The sequence below is a fragment of the Mytilus galloprovincialis genome, chromosome 12 (assembly GCF_965363235.1).
Source record: "Mytilus galloprovincialis chromosome 12, xbMytGall1.hap1.1, whole genome shotgun sequence".
In the NCBI taxonomy this organism is placed as follows: Eukaryota; Metazoa; Mollusca; class Bivalvia; order Mytilida; family Mytilidae; genus Mytilus; species Mytilus galloprovincialis.
Genome location: NC_134849.1, coordinates 31,061,033 through 31,082,183, shown reverse-complemented (window position 1 = coordinate 31,082,183; position 21,151 = coordinate 31,061,033). Strand labels below are relative to the sequence as shown.

The window sequence follows — 21,151 nt, the reverse complement described above, 5'->3', positions numbered from 1 at the left end:
GAAATATTTTATGATCTAAATGCCGGTGGCACAGGTTTTATTTGACATTGACCACTTTTTCAAGGTTGATTGCTCAGTGTTAAGTTTTTGTGTTTGGTCTGTTTTTAAACTATAAGCAATAGGTCAACTGTATTTATTGTATGGAAGAATTGTTAGCTGTACATGCCTGCCTGGTATGGTTCATCTGACCTTGACCTAATTTTCATGGTTCATTGGTCAATGTTTAGTTTTCTTGGTTAATGTTAAGTTAATGTGACAGTTGTAATAAAGCATTATATTTAGGACTATCAACATATATAATATCAATGATTAGTAAAGAAGGCGAGACATTTCAGTGTGTGCACTCTTGTTTGAACATAACTTACAAGATTTATTGGAGGAAAAAGCTGAAAAATCTTAGTATTGATAATAGGAATTGGGAATGTGTCAGAGACAACAATCCAACCCAAGAGCCAAAGAAAGCATGTATGTATTTTTGTTTCAAAGGGAGATAATTCATGTCCTTGAGACAAGTTTATGTCTGTGTATCTTTTATTTAATTTTGGATGTCACTTTTGTAGATTTTAAAAGAGTATCAGTGAAACACGAAATTAAGTTCACTTAATTAAAAATTATATTTTAAGTTTTTATGCAAAAAAAATCCAAGAAATCAAATGTTCCTGAATTTCAGGTTTCCCTCAAGCCACCAAAATAAATGGATCTGCGGAAATATATATATGCTGAATGTCCAATGGAAAATAACATGTTAATGAGATACTAAATTACCCTGCATTGTACCATAAAGATCCGCACCAGATATGAGTGTGAAACAAAAGGTACAAATTGTGGTTTACCATAAACTAGACCTAATCACAAACTAAAACATTGTTGACACAGCTGCTGTCACTGGAAATAGTATACCTATCAAGGCCAGACAAAAAACTACCACAGCAGTATTATTCAGATGCAACTTCTATGTAAGGCAAATTATATAAATAAAAATAAAATTGAGAAAGGAAATGGGGAATTTGTCAAAGCGACAACAACCCGACCATAGAGCAGACAAAATTCTTACTTCCTTAGACAGATTAAGATTATGAATTGGCAAATAATGTGGTGAGAGCAAGAATAGATCATTGGTTTTCCTGTCTGAATTGTTTTACACTTGTCACATTGGCGCTCTTAATAGCTTGCTGTTCAGTGTGAGCCGAGGCTCTGTGTTGAAGGCTGTTCAACCTATAATTGATTACTTTTTATACATTGAGACTTGGAGAGTTGTCTCATTGGCACTCAGACTTCATTTTTTTTTTATATATATAGGAACCCTGGTTTGTACTAGACCTACATGGGGAGTCTGATTTTTAACAGTCAGCAGCAAGACTATGTCGTCACAGGTAGAAACTATATTTTTGAGCTGAGTTGACCTGTCTTTACTTTGTTGCCAAAATGCCTCATGCTTAGCAGATAAGCAGCAAAGTGAAATTTCTCCCTCATTTTTGGATATCATGCTATCTCAAAACCATAATGAGGGTATATTACAGCTTTTTTGTTTAGAAATTCTTGTTGCGCAAACATAAATCCTAAAATCTCAAAATCATTAACTATACACATTTAGTTTTAAGGAATCTATAGAGAGACACAGTTATTAATAAAATAGTTTATTTGTCAGGCATTCAGATTCATATACATGTATATATTCACGAATAAATAAACATTCCATAAAATTCTGGTAATACAGTGGTATTGAAATCATTAAAGGAATAATAAAACTATTTATCATATACTTAGCATTAATATGATAGCTTTTGCATATGTGTAATGGGCGGAAGTGCACAAGCCATATCTTCCCACCCGGGCTGATAACCCATATCAAGTGCCTCTCGTGCAAAAAACCCATATCAGTGCCTCTCGTGCAAGTTACTTCCGGTGTTTCCTGTATCGGTTGTTTACTTTTCCATTGTGACGTCAGATGTTTTTTATGACGACGTCAAAATTTACGGGAACTTTTGCTAACAAATGCCATTGACAATTATGAATCATTTTATAGTACATCAAACATGGAGTAGTAATGATCGTAAAACTCTTCCAAATTTTCAATGTTTCAAAATGCCTCTATAGGAAATGTTACCATAAATATATAAGGAGTTAATGATGCTGTTGTTGGACAACTATAGTATATTTGATTCATAATTTTAATTTTCTTTAAAAAATGTTTGACTGTTTTAGTTATTGCATTAGTTTATTTGCCTTACATAAAACTATCGTCGGAAGTATATGATAAAGCGATTAATACATGGCCTTTTCCATATCAGCCTGGGTATCATCCCTCGACCCATATCAGCACCTCGACTAAGTCTCGGGCTGATATGGGGGTCTCGGGATGATACCCAGGCTGATATGGAAAAGGCCATGTATTAATCTCTATTGATGTCCCATTTGAAATCTATAAATACATTTATGTATTACAACAACGCTGAAGTAAAATTTATATTCAATATAAATACCTGACAAAGTTATTGCATTCGACACAAATAATATGTGTCTTCCCTTTCATCCTGTGTGAGTTACAAAAAGATATTAAAGAAAATTTTCCAATAGACTTTAAAATGCACAACTACAATTGCTATTTATGATGCCAATCTGTCAAATTTTATTTGATTCCATGAAAATGAAGACATTATATCCCACACAATTGTTTGGAGCATAATTTTTGACAAGTCTGTCTGTCCATTTGTCAGTCCCTCCATCAGTCAGTTGTGTTTTTGTCATAACAACTCTTCTGAAACCATATACCCGAATTTCATGAAACTTTATTGATAATAAGGACATATTACGTAGATGTGCATTTGGACAATCAATTATGATAAAAAAAAATCTAGCAATTATGCCCCTTTGCACTTATGTAGGGATGTGTGATATTTAAGCATGCTCACAAAGGTTCTTTGATTAGGATAAACTATCCTTTACATATAACATATAGTTATATCCATCTTCCATTATTGATAAATAAAAAATAAATTATATAATCAAACATAAGTCAAGTGTGGCACAACCTACTCATTGTGAAGGATTTCTGACAAACTTGCCCCATTCTCAAACTAAATTATAGAAGGGGGCATCTCTATATATAGCTTTATATCCCAATCATTTATTTTCTTTATAGAAAGATGGACAACAATAAAAACCACAATATAATCTCCATTTTAAAATTGGAGACAAAGGCCATGAAAGCCGTATACATAATATATATGATATAAAAAAAATAAATATCACAAATAATAAGAAAAATACATTGTAGTGATACCTATAGCTTTAGTAATTGCACAGATTAATTATCAATCACAAGTTCATCAATCTTTATAACAGAGAATTAAAAGAACAAAATTTTTAATACTAGACCCTGTGGTTTTCTATTTACATATGGGGATGCTAAAATTACCAAAAGATCAAGTCTACAAACTTAGTGTTCAATAAAAAACAAACACAAATCAAATGTATTAGCCTCAGATCCAGGGATTTTTTTTTATAGGTGTACCAGGAGGTTTCAGCCTAAAGGTGGTACCTAACACTACAGGGAGATAATTCTGTAAAGTCAGCTAAACGTTTTAATTACGTTGTGTTGTAAAATGAATATTAAGCTTCTCAATGATCAAAATTGGTGTTTGTCAAACTGCTATATAACCAGTGTAATTTTTCTGACAAAACAGTTGGTTCAAAGTTTTTGAAAATTTTATATTTTTGTTAAAGGGTCAAAGTAAATACTTTGACAAAATTTTATGAAAATTAAACGAGCCAAATTAATTTTAGTCAAAGTGTTGGGTACCACCTTAAACAATTTAAACCCCTTACAAATTCTAAGATTTTAATTATATTCCAGATTCTCATAAAAATGACACTACAATAATGTACATGTACATTCAAAATTAGATAAATCTCACAAAGCATGATTTGACATTTCTAATGTTAAATCATAACAAATTAGCTACATGATTTTTAGTTTTCTCATAAATATAATGCTACACATACTTTTAAATGTTAAAAGGCATAAGTAATAATAATAAAAAAAGATTCAAGTAACCACCCCTTACCATTTTCATATTTCTAACCAAAAACACAATATTTTTTCATCAACACTAGCTCTTTAACAATAACAAGTTCTATTTATAGCTAATTCATTAAATTCTAAAATTACAATTGAATGCTATCTTCGTCTTTCTCCTTTCTGTGTTCTTTTCTTTTCACTTTCTTTTCTGTCCGTCTGTTTTTGTTTCTGGGCTTCTCTGTCCGTTTTATCTTTTTCTTTCTTTTTGTCAGATTCAATCTTAGATTTTTCTCTTTTTTCTTTCTCTAGATTAGCCACACTTTCAGCATTGACGTTTTTCTGTAACAAAGCTTCAAAAGTGTTAAGGATTAACAATGTACACCTGGGCTCAGTACTTATTTGATTACCTGTTCCAGATTGGCCATTTTGTGCTCAGATAAAAATATGAACTTCTTTTTAAGAAACCAGCCAAAATCATTGAAAGTAAATTCTAATATGGACGTCAATGTTACAGATTTCATACATCTATCATTGAAAGGATATACTATGGTACACAGTTATCTATCTGTCAATCTTAAAAAAACAACCTTTTAATTGAAATACCAAAATCATCATGATCTTAGGGAACCCCATTTTTGTTCATGCTTTGATCATTAAATTACTGTGTTTACAGGAGTAATGTGGAAACAAATTATACAAATGAACTTGAAACACTGCATTTTAACACAGTGACTTACTTTAAACATGGGTATTATTCTTATCAAGAACTCTGGTTTTCAATGAATAATTTGAGTTCATTAAATGTTTTAAGGTGTAATTGTTAACATTTTAATAAGAGTTGAAAACAAATTAACATATTGAAAGTGAAATAAGAACTTTATATCCAGTTTTATCAGTTTTATGTGTCACTGGGGTCTTTCAAACTTGCCATTATAAACTCTGTGATTATAGTGATTCCCTATGGTCTCAAAGAGATAAACAATATAAAAAAGAAGATGTGATATGATTGCCAATGAGACAACTATCCACAAAAGACCAAAATGACACAGACATTAACAACTATAGGTCACCGTACGGCCTTCAACAATGAGCAAAGCCCATACCGCAAAGTCAGCTATAAAAGGCCCCGATAAGACAATGTAAAACAATTCAAAGAGAAAACTAACAGCCTTATTTATGTAAAAAAATGAACGAAAAACAAATATGTAACACATAAACAAACGACAACCACTGAGTTACAGGCTCCTGACTTGGGACAGGCACATACATAATAATGTGGCGGGGATTAAACATGTTAACAACATTGCTTCATAGTATGTGTCCATATTAGAATAATCAAATACAAATCATAGGCTTAAAGGAGGGTATGAATGTTGTACCCCTGATGACTAATGACTATCAAATATTTGTTAGAATAATGTTAACGATAAATATTTCACTCTATTTGACGCTAATGATGAATGACGATAAAAAAATTAAGGCTCATTTGACACTAACAGTATCATAAAACAGACTTTGACATGTTTGACACTTGAAGATAAGATACCCTCTTAAATAGGGTGTGAACATTTGGAAAGATCTGACTTTGAATTTTCAAATAAAGGGAAATTCACTTATCAAATTAGGAAATTTGTTAATGGAAGCAATGTGTTTTGCAAAATTTGCCATTTTAAATTTTATGTCTTCATATAATAGTTACTGTTACATTTATCTTGTGGTTTTCAGTGAGAGCAGTCAGCATATTATTGAATCTCCATTTCCTAAATCTAAACATGTAAGCTAGTTTGTTTTCAATTTTCATCCCTTAAATTTTTAAATTGCTAAAAAAAAACCTGAATTTTAACCCTTTTTTACATATTAAAGTTAATTTCTCAGATTTTCTCAGAAATGTTCAAATACTAGTAAGATTGCTTGAATAATAAATATTTAAGCAACACATGAAATGTCTAAAAATAGATCCTTCAGTCCTTCAACAGTCCACACCTACAATATACATGATATAACATGTATAAAGTCTCAAGTTTGAGAACTTTTCATAAAAAAGATACAACTGTCTTGACTATCTCCACCTGGATCATCTGGTCTGTCATCATCTCTGGTTTATATGTTAAGGAGAAAATATTAGGACTGGAAACTAGTACAGCTACTAGAATAAATGTGAATATACAACCTGGGTTGAAAAATATCAAATATCCAACTTAAATTGAAATTATGATACTAAAGGGTTATTGCTTCAAAATTGATAAATATTTTCCCAGGGCTGTTTCAGAATTTATCATGTAGGGCGATGGGAGGCACTCAAATTGACTTTATATGTGTGGTTGTATTTTAAAGTTTATCAAAGTATTGTACCAGTAGGTCAATCTTTTAAAAATTAAATCCATACACTTGGTCATTTTGTTATGATTTATCTCCCATGCAGCTACCAAGCATAAAATTAATTTGTAAGGGTTTCAGGGAACCCAGTGTCTCGGCTTCTTTATGAATGTAATTAATACATTGTTATAGGGATAAACAGGTTTTTTTTCCAAAATTGATTTCTGAATACTATCTTATGATCATAAACAAGCTTCTGTCCAAGTTTGGTAGAAATACAGGATAGTTTAATAAAGTGATTAAAATTTCAAAAACCTTAACCACAGAGTGAATATTTGTGGACACAGCAGCCAAATAAGACGACAACAGAATGTAGGATCGCTATGTCTTGCTAATTAGGCTCTACAAAAATTAGTGAGTGCAGAGACTTAATTTCAATTAGATTGCCGTTAAGTAAAATGATAATTTTCATTAGCATAAAAAGTGCCTGCCAAGGGTATAATTTTAAAACAGCCATGAGTAGATGTTAAGCTTGTAAGAACAATGTTTTTATTTTATAAGAAATAATATCCATCAATGTTCATGCAATTACCCTTGTACTATTCTATTCATTTTATTGCTTTTTTTTTTAATTGTCTTTGAAATATTTTTGTGATAATTTTTCATATTATGATCATGATGATACTTGAGTTTTTATCAGTAGTGTAGAAAAAGATTTAAGAGTTATGAGCCTATGTTAAAGATGTCGCCTACAGAAACAGAGATAAACAGATTATCAATGGTCTTTTAATAATCTGAAGAATGTTTCTTTTTAATAGCTACATTTCATCCATGCATCTCAGGGCTGTTGCCCTTCAATCAGATTGAAACTGAAAACACAACCTTGCTAAACTGATTTTATAGGATATAATTTCAACCTTCATATCTTTCATGTACTTATCTATGTTATCCATTATTTTTTTATGGTTTGTTGTCTCATTTGTAATCCTACCCCATCTCTTTATTTTCAGTACAAATACAAGGATTCTTTATTTCTGTATTCTTTAATTTTTCATGACATTGTTCTCTATTCCTTGTACTTTTTGACCATCATCAGAATATAGAAACATTTGTACCAAAAATGCATAAATGAAATAGCTGTTTTAGCTATTATTGTCAAAATATAATAAAAATAAGATGCAATAGACCACTTTCGAGTTCATCCGTCACCGGCAAAAACTCGTCAATTATGCGCGCCTTTATGACGTCATTTACCAGATAGAGGGGATCGCCTGTATCCCTGTACTAATTACGTTCATCAAGCGTCTTAGTGATCGTCTTTGTGCAGGATAAACTAGAAATAATGGTTGTTCTGTAGGTACTTAATGACAATTCCCTAATGACAGCAGTGCTGATTGTCAATTTTGAGAATTTAATTTGCTGAATAATTCGTACAATATAGAATTATAGTTTTCCAACCACTCGCTTAACATTGAAATGGAAGTGACGACGCCCCTAAACGCACAAATGACGTTCACTAAAACCAGAGTTTTTGACGGAAATGCATCGAACTCGAAAGTTGTCTATTGGAAAGAAATCTTTTCTTAGAAACAAAGAGTGAATAAAAATAAATGATTTAATTTTGGATGTAACACATCTTTTGATTTGCTAACTTTGTGTTTGTTCATCAGCTCATAGACATTATTTTCTAATTCTTATATTTTTAGCATCTCATTGTTCAGTATTCTTTAATTTTTTGGCTCATTATCACATGATTATTTACTATTCTTTAAACCCCCATCAACCACCTCATGTACTTATCTTTAAATTTGAATTCTTAATAGTGTTGATTCATGATTATTCATTGGATACCAATTTTCGTGGTTTTTGTGGGTACAGGTGAACCATGAATTTAAATGTTCAAGAAATTACAAGTATTCTATTAGATTGTATGCAGACTTTCAATGGCAAAAACTTTGAAATTACATATCCACGAAAAAGGTAAGTTTTTCGCAATCCACGGAAATTAGTTAATGAATCCACAGTAAGATTAACACAAGACAGCATGCTGACAATAAAAGGATACTCTTCATCTGACACGTGGCCGTATTGTGCTAAAATGGCGGCCTTTCTTTCTTTCTCTTCCTTACTAAGATTTTCTTTAGGTTTTACTGATTCTATTTTTTGGTTTTCTAACATGTTGGATAACTGTTTAGCCAAATTCTCTGAATCTGTAAAAATTAATTAATTAGAACAACACAATAACAAAGAGTTATGTCATAATTGGTATCAGATATTCATAGAATTTCAATTTGGTTATTTAATCAAACTTGTTATAACACAAGGTAATTTAGAGATAATTACATAAGAGTACCGGTATGACATTTTTTTTATGTATCAAGTATGTGCAAGTCCTTTTCAACTGTTGAAGATATGTTATCGTTACAGCTATTTTCCTATTGGGTGTAGTTTAAAGGTTTGGTTGGCTCGCTTGCTTTGTTTGTATAAATGTTTGCACAAGCATCCATAGCATTACTTATCAATTGATTGCGATTGTAAATCTTACATTAAATGCTTGAGCAAACAGTTACATAAACAAAGCAAGCAAGCCAAACAAAACCTAAAAATACATGCAATAGGAATGTAGCTGTAACTTATATTAGTAGTATGTTTCTGTTGTTTAGATTGATTGATTTTTTGTTTCTATTTTTCTGAGAGGATCTGTGTTTATAGAGTTTTTGTTGAAACATGTACACCATGTACACATCCTGAACGTGTGATTTACATTTGGATGCACCTTTTCATGAACCTGTGTGTCTGTGGAAACCTCCTAATTAGTGATTTCACTAGCCTGCTAGCTGAGTCTTGCCATCAAATTAGTGATTACACTAGCTGAGTCTTGCCATCATCAATATTAGTCTTATTCTTCAGTTGAATGAAAAGTATCTGAAATGTGCTTCTTTGTCAAGGCACAATCAATTAATCCGAATTTGACTTCTGTTTTCATTCCTCATGTTCATTGTTTTGCATAATGAGAAGATCGGCGGAAATTGAAAATAAATGATGCATTAATTGACCATGTGATCAACTTTCTCTAATGGGATTTTAAAAAGTTTACACTAGCAAAAGTATACTTATTTATCTGCACTCAGTGCAATAAGACTGTTAAAAAACTATTTTTTATCATATGATTGCAAACCAATATCATATACTTTTAAAATTGATAACTTTCCCATAACTGTTTATTTGTTATCACATAATAAAAATCTGGTAATAATATAAATTTTATTCCAGTGCAAGCCATGATGTTCAGGAACTTCACTTAACTTGCATGACTTGCTTACAAAATCTTAATTTTTGTAATTCTTTATTTTTTTGTCTCTGAAGTTTCTATCCTTCAATAATTTTTAGCTATAAACATAATAAATGTGGATTCATTTATATTCATGGTTACCATTGGTTACCAATTTAAGAGCTTAATGTAAAATTGTATCTTTTTGAATGTAAAAAAATGAATGTATTTCTAATTTTTTTTAATTTAGTTACATTTGATAAAATTAATTTTTTTTTATCATGGTTACCTGAATCTTCTTTTGATGCAGCTAAACCATGTATTTCTTCATATTTATTGTAAACTTCAGCACAAACATCAGAAAAGTTATCTGGCTGCAAAAGAGAAATTGGAAATTATAACTAATACATTGTATACCATCATGATCATAGATTATTGTAATACCACTTGACAGATCTAATACTCATTAAACCATGCATGTGGACAGTTGTCGCATTGGCAATCATACCACATCTTCTTTTTTATATGTACATGTAAACATTAAACCATGCATGTACATGTACAACTGTATGTAAACCACACAAATACAGTATAAATGTCTCTTTCATGTCTTCACATACATGTACATGTAGATTTGGCAACATTTTGTTCATGATTATGTTTGTCTTTCTGACATTGTTTAACATCTTACCCCTTATTTTCACATTGTGTCATAGATCAAATTGTTCAGTGTATGTTCACTTGTGTTAATAACATGCCTTTTGATTTAGTTAAGCCATTTTATTTTTTTTATAGTGTGTCTTTCTATGTCATTGTATGTTGGTTCCTACTAACTCGGTTAAACCCACTGCATTTGTTTGCACCTGTCTTCAGTCAGGGGTGCTACTTAAACAAGTGATTTCATAATCACCTATTTCAGTGATTTTTTTAAATTCATTTATCACCTATTATAGTGATTTTGGTGTTTTCTTTGATCTTCAAATGCTAATTTCATTGATTTTTCATATTTTCACAAACTTTTCTATAATTTTCCTACATTAATCAATTATCCCTTTATCTTTGGATATCAATTTCACCAGTGCGCTTTGGCAGTAAGTTAGTGCGCTAAAGCTTTTAAAAGTACCCTTGGGAATTGTTCTGTAATTAAATATTCATTTTAAAACTACTCTTACTATCAGACAAAGGTCAACAATATTAAGTGACCTGATCGGTTTTCTTTAGAGTTAGAATGATTTATTTTAAGGTTATGTCCTGATCTACAAATTTTTCCAGTTTTTGCATATTCAAATAAACTGTAAAAACTGGCAGGCTTATCAAGCAAAAGACAATTTCTGCATGTTCATAGTTGTTTTTTAAATAGAATTCTTGTCTTTTGACCAATAAAATAATCAAGCTTGTGGGAAATATATCCAAAAATGGTTATAAACACTTATTGAAGTGATAACATTTTAACTTCTCAAATTACTTGATAATATTTCGAGATCAAATGTATGAAGAACACTGCCTGTTGTGGTGAACCACCTTGCTGCTGGTAGTTCTGAATTAATTAATGGATGTATTTTATGTGCTGGAAATACAACAGCTAGACCTTTGTGATTTCACCTGCACAACAAATTATGACAACATTGGCACATGCAATGTAACATTGACAAACAGTCGTCAGCAAGAGGGTTAAATCATCAGTTTCACCAAATCTGTTTACTGAGCAGGATGATGTTGTGGGTCTCATTGGGGTCTCAGCGTGAAGCCGGATTGCCGATTTTTTGTACATTCAAGGGTAACATGTGAAAGTCAAATTATTGTCCCGTGAAAAAGGGAAATGAAGTCTAGCGCCAGTGAGTTGCGGGACACGGAAAATTACATAAAAGAGAATTGCTTATGTACATAGTGCAAGAGGGATAGGGGAATCTAAAAAAAAAAACAGTAACCTTGGATTAAAACCCCACAATATTATACCTCTGATGTACATGTAAACAACTGAACAAGTGATACTCACAAACACTTCTGATAAAATTTCTGACATTGATTCTTTCTTTTCATCGGAAGGATCGTCTGTGTCCAAAATACCGTTAATGTACATAACAAATACATCAGTATCAATTTCTGGGTCCAGTGATAACAGCTTGGCACAAAGCCATTCCTCAAAAGGCTGCTGACTTGTTGCCATTTTCCTAGAGCATTTGGAATAACGGAAGTCTGCTTTTGTCTCTCAATTACCTCACTAAAGTCCGAGAACTTCGAAAAATACCAATATGGCTGCGCCCATGAAAACATGATATTTTAACACAATTTTTAAAAAAGATCAATCTTGACAGGTCTTATATCTGTTTATGATATATGTTACGAAAAAAAATGGACTGTAAGTGTTTGTCCATTCCGTATTTAGCTTTAGAATGTCATCTTCTCAAATTTCATGATAATATGACTTATATTTTGTACACAGGAGTTTGAAATCCTATCAATAAGGGGGTAAAAATATACCAAAGTCGACTATCACAGTAGAGCTTCTCTCGAAGCGCTTCTCTCTTCGAGAGAAGCTCTACTGTGATAGTCGACTTTGGTATATTTTTACCCCCTTATTGATAGGATTTCAAACTCCTGTGATTTTGTAGCACATTTTTTTTTTTATTTTGTTTTGTTTGTTAACGTTTTGCAAATAACTCTGATAACTTAAAAACAATCTTATTTTCCAGTTAGCATGCTAAAAATGATAAATTACTTAAAAAGAAATTACAATGTACTGTACTTGGAAGGTTTATTGAACATTTCTTTTTCATAATCAGTCAGAGCTCAGACATAAATAAGTCTGAATCTGCTTTGACTCATAGAGGTCTATATTTGTAAGTTTTAGGATTTGTCTCCCTTTAATGAAAGACAAAATACGACTTTAATAAGTCAAATATTGTTAAGCAAGAAATAAATGACCAGAATCAAAAAGTTGCAAATATTGTCTCCTACAAGTCAATAAGTTATCAAAATTGGTTAACTTCAAGACCCACGCATATTTATAAAAAGGTCATGCATCTAAATCAAATAATGACCTCATTGAAAGACAATGCTTTGTCTAATAAAGAAAAATATGAATGAGAGTCTAAAAAATCGGAGGTAATGTTAATTAACCTTACAATGCAACCACATGGAACCACACTTACAATGTAATGAGGTAAAACATCTGTGTTTAGTAAGGATGTTCAATTAGATAATTAAATTACGATAGCTCAAGTCCTTGTGAACTCTCAGACAGGTTTTTGTTGTCATAGGTGGTGTACTTTGGACACGTTTTTTCATCAACATAAATAGACTTAAACAAGTCTTTCATTTTTAGACTTAGATAAGTCTAAAACTGAATACACATTTTTATAATAAATACATGTTTTGACTTCTTTAAGTCAAAAACAAAAATCGACTTGTTTATGTCTGAGCTCTGACTGATAATTGCTTTTCATGAGACCTCATGAAACTTGATGAAAGACCATTTTTATTTCTATCTTATGCAATGTCTTCATGAGGGTAGCTATATATAGTCAGAGATTATGCTGAAGTCCAATGGCGGGGAGCTGCTTGTATGGCAAAACAGCCATTGGACATGAGGGTTACAATGCTCTTTATTGTCAAATGAGCTGAATCAGCTCTAATTTTTTATCCTAATTCGTCACATCTCATTTTTAAGCCACAGTTAGCCATTTGTCAGTGTCAAAAGGAGAAAATGCTACATGTATATATTGTTAACTTTATTTAATTAAAATTTTAAAGTTATTAGTACACTCTCCTTTACATAATTGCCAAAGTTCCAGTGCAAAAAATAGTTGGCACACATTTTGTAGCCAATTCTATGAGTTATGACAGATATTAATTGATAAAAAAATTTGCCAAAAGACGTTAACAGTAATTTTTGGTGCATGACAATTAGATAGAGACTTTCTGTAAGAAAATTCACCATTTTAAGGATACTTTGACAAATCATGGTAAAAAATTTCATGGATTTGATGTTAACCATGTTACATGTGTTAACAGTACTTAGCCTTAAATGACTGTTTGACATCTGATTTTAAAGGGCATTCTTTTCCTCATAGCAAAGTGTCCAGTTGTGTTAAGTTTATTTCAAACAGTATTTTATTCAAGTAAATTCAATTGGACAGCATGTAAGCCCTCTCCAGTTGTGTTTGCCGGCATCCCTGGTTTCTTTTAAGCTTTATATAGGAAATAGCACTAAATCTGCTTGTGTTACTATTTATTTCATTATTAATATATAGATACATGTAATGTTGTGTTCAGACTGATACTAGTTTGTAAACCACAGATATGTGTCCCTGTATCCCCAAAACAGAAGGAATTATTTTCTAAGTGGCATTAAACATATTACAAAAAATCTTGGATTAATAATGATCAGAATTAACTACTTGTGTAATTAATGGTCCAAATATTGAATAGAGGACATGATAATTTTAGTTCTTAAGGAGGCTCGCGGGTATAAGATTTTCAGAAAAAAAAAAAAACTTTTATTTTTCATTACAAATTTGATTTATTACCTTAAGTAGATGTTACTTTATCATATGGTACAAAAATCATTCCAAAAAATCAATACGTGTTGGCCCAAGGTGACTTTTAAAATGTAGATATCATTGAAAAAGCTCCAAATTGTCTCCCTTTGCTGCAAAAATGCCATTTTTTGGCATTAAAATGAAATATCTTTTTTAAATCATCGATGACCTATATTTTTTATTGTTGTTTTCGAATAAGCTGTACATAAACTAAATAATTGTAAAATTTAAGCGATTTCTGTAATTAAGTTCTTTTTTTTATTTCGAAATTACCGCTATTTCTCCTACATGTATAGTTCAACAGAAAAAAACGGACATTAACAAAAATGTATGCTTCTTTCGAAGGCAGATTGTGAGCGTAAATGAATGGTGACCCCATTTTTTTATTTCGTTTTTCTATTAAGTATAAGATAAAGTTTATTTATAGAAAAATATAGCAAAATCCTATATTAGATAAAAAATTTGATTTAGACCCGCAAGCCCCCTTAAGTTATTGATGTGCTTTACAAACCATGCATACATGCAAACAATGAACACACATTTTTTCCCTCAAGCCATGTAAGTTGGACCCAGGAAAACAATAACATGGTTATATATATTTTGACATCATTGGTATAATTACTAAAAAAAAAAAATCTCCTCAGGCTTCTGAATGCTGTACCCTTATTAATACAGTTCAAATGACATTTGACAAGAGAAATAACTCTGAGCAACAATGATTTGAAGTTAACCATGTAAAATTTGTAACTACAATATGCATGATATTGTAAAATTTCATGATATCAAAATGTAATTTCTTCTATTATGTATTTTTTCAGTAATAAAATGTAGCTGTAATCTAAAATAAAACAACAACAATGATGGTGACCATGGTGACAAGATACCTGAAGATAAAACTACAGTTTTGTCAACAAATTCAAACATGGAATCATCTAAGAAAAAGGTATTCTACCAAATCAGGAGACCTTGTATTTGTCTCCCTTTCCAATGACATTTTTATGAATCTAGCTTTTGAAGATTGGCTGTATGAGAATAAAAACGTGAAGGCCAAATCCATTTTGCTGATGTGGAAAAATAAACCTACTGTTGTAATTGGACGTCATCAGAATCCATATTTAGAATGTGATGTGTGGAAGATAGCTAAAAATAACTTGAGTCTTGCTCGACGTAAAAGTGGGGGAGGAGCAGTATATCATGATGAAGGAAACATAAATTGCTCATTTATTAAAGACAGATCATTATACAACAGGTACAGCAATCTTGATCTTGTTGTAAAAGCTTTGTCATCCCGTTGGAATGTAGATCTTAGTATAAATACTAGGGAGGATATATTATTGGATGGCTTTTATAAGGTGAGAAAATTAAACTGAATGAGAAAAATCACAATCTTTGAAAAAAAAATTATTTAAATTTCTTATAAAGGATGATTGTTTTTTAAAATGTCCTAATCAAAGGTTACAACTCCCTCAGACTTAGCAGACAAAAAACCTTGAGAGAGACATTTCTATCCTTTAATCAGCCAGCATTGTCAATTTAAGGGCAGTCTGTTGTTTCGTTATGTTTTTTGGACATTAATAATCTTGTCAAAACTTCATGGAAAATGTGTTAAACTTGGACAGAAGCTTTTTTCATGATTGAAAGACAATATCTGTAGCATGAGCATGTACAATTAAAGTTTTCTATGCATTTAATAATAACATTTCATCCTTTATGGAATTTAATAAAAAAATGTACTATGACAATAATAGTAGCTCTCAAAAGTCACATGATACTGAGAAAAACACTTCAACTGAAATGATCTTATTCTAATGTGTGGAAGTAAAAAAAAAATGAAAGCATTTAATGAAATGTTTGATAACCTAAAAAATGAGTATACAAATATACATTTTGTAAATCCTCTAAGACAAGAAGACTTTAATTTATTTGCTGTAATTATTTGTTCAGAAATCAGCTATGCTCACAATTGATGTTATAAATTTACTTTCATGTTTATATTTTTAGGTCTCAGGAACAGCCTCTAAACTTGGACGGAATACAACCTATCACCATTTCACCTTGATATTTGATGTGGATAAAGATAAATTATTTGAATATTTGGACAGCCCAATGTCAACGGTAACAATCTGATAAAAAAATACAGTTGACTGACGAAAACAATAGGCCACTTCACGGTTACTACACCCATATTAAAAAGGGGCAGATTTTATCAGTAGAGATGGAAAGAGTATGAATGTACAGGAAATTTTGTGCATGTATCCAAGCTAGTTTTCCTATTCTGCTACAATGCAAAGTATTACAGTTTCAATACTAAACAATAATGGGCGTTTGTTTAAAATGAAGTGCGACCATGTTACAACATTTAAAGAACTGCTGCTGTTCTGTTTCTATGATTTTTTCCCTTAAATTCTTTCAAACCATTTTTACCTCTTTTATGAAAATTTATCACCTATTGAACATTGCTGCAATAACCATGAAAGGACCTATTTGAGATATCAGAAAAAATGAGTTATAAGGACAATGCAAGTCTATCATTTTAGTTAACAAGATGCAACAGTATTACTTATTATATTATCTAAATGTTTTTCGAACATTAAACCTAAACCATATTATTTCTTATTCCTCGAGAGAGAAGAAATAATTCTGGGTACACCTCTGTTAGCCCCTATGTTCGTTAGCACTATTCTGTATGCAGAAAGGGGAATTTCATCAGCATCTCATGTGCTGTAAATTCAGAAATTATTTCAAAGTGTTTTTACTGCAAATAATGGGACATGTATATATGTTGTCAAGTTTAAAAGCATGCTAAATATAAGCCAATGTCTGCCAAAAAACTATGCATAAATGCTTTTTGAAATTTTTCACTTTGTTGATCATGTAAATGTGTAATTCACCTTTACCCCAGAAATCCCCACACATAGATGTATTTTACACTTGTATGCAAATTTGTCCACCATTACGTAGAATCACACAGGTTCCCGTAAACGTTGACATAACAATTCAAAAAATTTGACGTCATAATAAAAAAGAGATTGTTTCTTGACATCAAAAGGTTATTCGGAGGCAATCTAAGGTCATTTGGAGACAAAATTCAGCTAAAGACCAAAAGTGTAAATACGTTATAAAGGAATATTAATATTCCAAGACTGATAATGAATCAACATTATGCAACTTATTTTCAAAATGTCCAATATTATTACAAGTTACATAAATTTTGTAATTATATTGAAATTGATGGATTGATTGTTGGTTACTTAATGTCCAGTGGCAAATATTTCATGTATTTTCAAGACATCATATACAGTGAAACCTGTTTTAAGAGACCACTTAAGGGAGAGCAAAAAAGTGGTCTCCTAAGACAGTGGTCTTTTAATACAGATTCAATCAATTTGAAATGTACTACAGAGGAATCTAAAATAAATTGTATTTTAACACAGATTTTTGCTTAATACATACATGTATATGGTCTCTTAAGCAGGTTTTATTGTATATTGGAATTGACTTGACAATATATACATATATTCATTGAAAAGGGAATTGTAGCATTGATGTTATCTCTTGAAGAAACTTTTGATGATACTTATATTTTTCACCCTGTACTTTTTGTTTATTTTATAGGTAGGAGTTCACAGCAAAGCAACACAGAGCTTGAAGTCACGAGTTAAGAATTTATCTGACAGCATTCCTGGGGTTACATATGATTCTCTGGTAGATGTGATAGGTCAACAGTTCTTACAGGGAAAGAAAAATGTAATTATTGTAGAAATTACTTAATTTATCAGATTTGGTAATTCAGGCCTTAAATATAATTGATTGAATGTTGGTGTTTAATACCACTTTCAGCACTGTTGGTCGTATAGCATGGCAGCCAATATTTACTGGTAGAAAACGCCAGGGTACCTTTAATTATGGAATCACAAACGTTTTACAGGAAAATAGTCAATCTTATTAAATTAAGATAAAAGTCAAACACAATGTGTAGGGTTTGAACTAACACATTTAGTGTTGATAGGCTAGTGTTAACTGTACATGAATTTCTTAGAAAACATTTTCTAAAATATAACCGAAGGAGATATAGGGTAGAATGTCAATAAGAAAGCAACCCATTAGTTCACAAACCAAAATCTAAAGGCCATCATTAATGTCTTTCAGATGTTGTACAATGTTTCAAGCTCATTTTATTATCTTGATGTGTTGGTTTACTGAACTTCCCTTCACACATGAATTTATTTATTTTCATGGATACAAATTTTTTGTGCATTGAAGACATTTTTATTTTTGTGTATTTTTGATATATATGCAGGTTTTGCCAACATCTGCATAAATGCATATATAGAAATTTTTCACTACATTGAACATTTAAAGTTGGGGTCATCTTTTTAATAAAAATAATGTGCAATTTTGAGATCCTCAGTTGACAGTGCCAGCATTTTACTTATTGTTAATATTATCATGACACATTTTTGAGATGAACTTTTAAATGGGAGATAACTTATTGTCGAATTTTTTATTACAGATTGACAATTTTCGGTTTATAAATCCATCAGAATCACAGTACCCAGGTTTACAGAAGATTTACAATGAACTTTGTGATTGGGAATGGATTTATGGACGAACGCCAAATTTTTCACTGACTAGACATTTTGTTAAAAATCTAGAATACTATATTGAACATCAGATAACTATAAATGTCAACATTGAAAAAGGCAGGATATCAAAAATTGACATAGAAACTAATTTTAATGAGACCTACCTAAAAATGAGGCCATTGATACAAGAACATTTAATAGGGACTAGATTTTGGTTGAATGATTTACAAATGAGTTTAGATACGATTAACAAGGAGTCAAGACATTTTGGAGAGATTGAATTGCATTCTTGGGTTGTAAACTGTTTATCTAAAGTTTTATGTGTTTGATAAAAGATCAATGTAAATCAAGAAATTAAAAAAAAATATAGTTTAATATCCCTTTTATTTTTTTATATTTTTTAATGCTATTTATGCATAGTATAGTTATATGTGTTTGAAAAATGGAATAATATAGTTATCATAATAATAATCTTGATATGATATTGATTTGTTTAGCACTTTTTTCGTGTATTGTATGTTTCTTGTGTATATTATATTGTTTGCATTTAAACCTGTCAGGGTTTTACTTTTTTGCAATAAAAGATAAAATCAACACCTTGGTAATCAAATAATCATATTGCAAGATTCTTGATTCATAAGAAATAAATAATTTTCATTCCTCAGTAGTCTGCGATGGTTTAGCAAACTTGTAAAATTGTTTTTAAAACAGTAATGAAAGCTCACTTTTGATTTTCATGTTTGTCGTTTCTAGAAAATGGCCATACTTAGGTTCTTATATGAATCTTAATTTGTATTTTAAAACCCCTTATGCGTGGTAAACCAAATGTCTTCATATGAGTACATTATATGCTGCAAAGCCATCACTTTTTGACATATTGTCTGGACCAAAGGTTGTAGCCAAGGTAAACTATATATATATGCAAAACATTGTTACACAAATGGTGAATATATACCGAATATAGTTATATCCAGGGTTTCTGCTGGCGGTCGCCATTTTCGCAATTTGCCAAAAAATGATAATTGTGGCGATTAAAATTCGTCATTGGCGAAAGAATTTGGCGAAAGAAATATATATAACGATTTATTTTCAACCATCTTGTTTATTTACTTTATTCGGGTTTCTCAGACTTTACCTGATCGGACAATATTCGGAATTCACATTTTTGACAGAAAATCAATAATCAGCTTGCATTTTATAGCTATCGACAACAAAGGACTAATTAATAAAGGTGTTGATTGTATTGTTTGACGAAATGATATGGTTAAATGACGTCCATCACATGTAATATAAAGGATTTATTAACCACTTTGCGACACATGTGTTTGAAGCAAAATTTTGACGTCTCCTCTCCTTCTTTTAATGATAGTCCAGAAAAGAAAACTTATAATGACGAAAAATCTTCAAAAGCAAAAACTATCTCTGATTTAAAACTTTATCGCTTGACTTTGATATAGATAATTGATTTGAGTGGGTACTTTAAAGTCGTTTCAGTGACACACGTGTTTCAAGCATAGTTTTACTTCACAACTTTTTCATTTACAATGGTCTAGAAAAGAAAACTTGTTATGAAGAAATCTATTCAAAAGGTTGGGAAGATCTGGGAACAACCCTTCGAATGAGCGTAACCCTGAAGTAACCCTTCAATGTAATGACTACACCTTAAATGGAGATCAATTTCTTGTGATAAACTTTTGCTTTGTTGTAAAAACCACTTCTTTGTACAAAAGGGCATATATATATTTTTTTTGTTAAAAAAACTTTCCCAAAGAACTGTACATCTTTCTGGTATTATATGGTTAAAACATGTCCAAGAATTTTGTTATATATATCCCGGGACTTATATCTTCTTTATTTTTAAAAGTAAGTGGTCCCCTTCTTTTAAAGTTGTTCAAAATATAAGAAATTTTCCCCCTTTTAAGTTAAAAATAAAGTTTTTTTAAAAGTAAATGTTTAGTGTTTATTCACTACAATGTAGACTTTAAGATAAGTTTGAGAGAATAATCATAGACAACAATTGGGAAAACTAATCTTATTTAGAGGGGGGAAGAAAATTTAAACGAAAAATATATATATATATGTTACTTGGCGAAAAAATAATAATAAAGTGATGAAAAATATATTGTTTTGGCGAAAGAGGTGGCGAAAAAAATAATTGACCCAGGGGAAACCCTGGTTATATCATTACTCATAATACATGAGATATTCAAAAGACCACATTTTTTTTTTCAACAGTTACTGAAACATGAAAATGAGCTTAAGGAAAATGGACATATGACAGATGACAATTCATAATATTAGATGTATACACACAAAGAATGAAGCAACCAGGTCTTCTTCCTTCTGAAATATAAAGCTTGATACAAATAGTTTACATAACCGTGGCTGCTACCTAGGTCTCCCTTATGCATTTATG

General features: G+C 30.9%; 2 protein-coding genes across 4 annotated transcripts; one reads left to right on the top strand and one right to left on the bottom strand.

Moving 5' to 3' along the window:
- Positions 1–1,621: 1,621 nt before the first annotated feature.
- On the bottom strand, positions 1,622–11,822 carry LOC143055466 (coiled-coil domain-containing protein 43-like). The gene is made up of 5 exons (XM_076228616.1): positions 11,605–11,822; positions 9,898–9,982; positions 8,403–8,547; positions 6,070–6,116; positions 1,622–4,371 (listed from the first exon to the last, which is right to left on the bottom strand). The coding sequence occupies exons 1-5, from the start codon at positions 11,773–11,775 to the stop codon at positions 4,181–4,183; spliced, it is 639 nt and encodes a 212-aa protein (XP_076084731.1). The 5' UTR covers positions 11,776–11,822; the 3' UTR covers positions 1,622–4,180.
- A 21-nt stretch (positions 11,823–11,843) lies between these two features.
- Positions 11,844–19,329, top strand: LOC143055464 (lipoyl amidotransferase LIPT1, mitochondrial-like). Of its 3 annotated transcripts, none has more exons than XM_076228614.1 (5): positions 11,844–11,967; positions 14,968–15,092; positions 16,151–16,264; positions 17,765–17,896; positions 18,663–19,329. In XM_076228614.1, exons 2-5 carry the CDS (start codon positions 15,072–15,074, stop codon positions 19,062–19,064), a joined length of 669 nt encoding a protein of 222 aa, XP_076084729.1. In that variant the 5' UTR covers positions 11,844–11,967; positions 14,968–15,071; the 3' UTR covers positions 19,065–19,329. The 3 variants fall into 3 exon arrangements, with proteins under 3 accessions (XP_076084729.1, XP_076084728.1, XP_076084730.1); XM_076228613.1 differs by having other exon boundaries at positions 14,968–15,501; XM_076228615.1 differs by having other exon boundaries at positions 11,883–11,923.
- Positions 19,330–21,151: the final 1,822 nt, after the last annotated feature.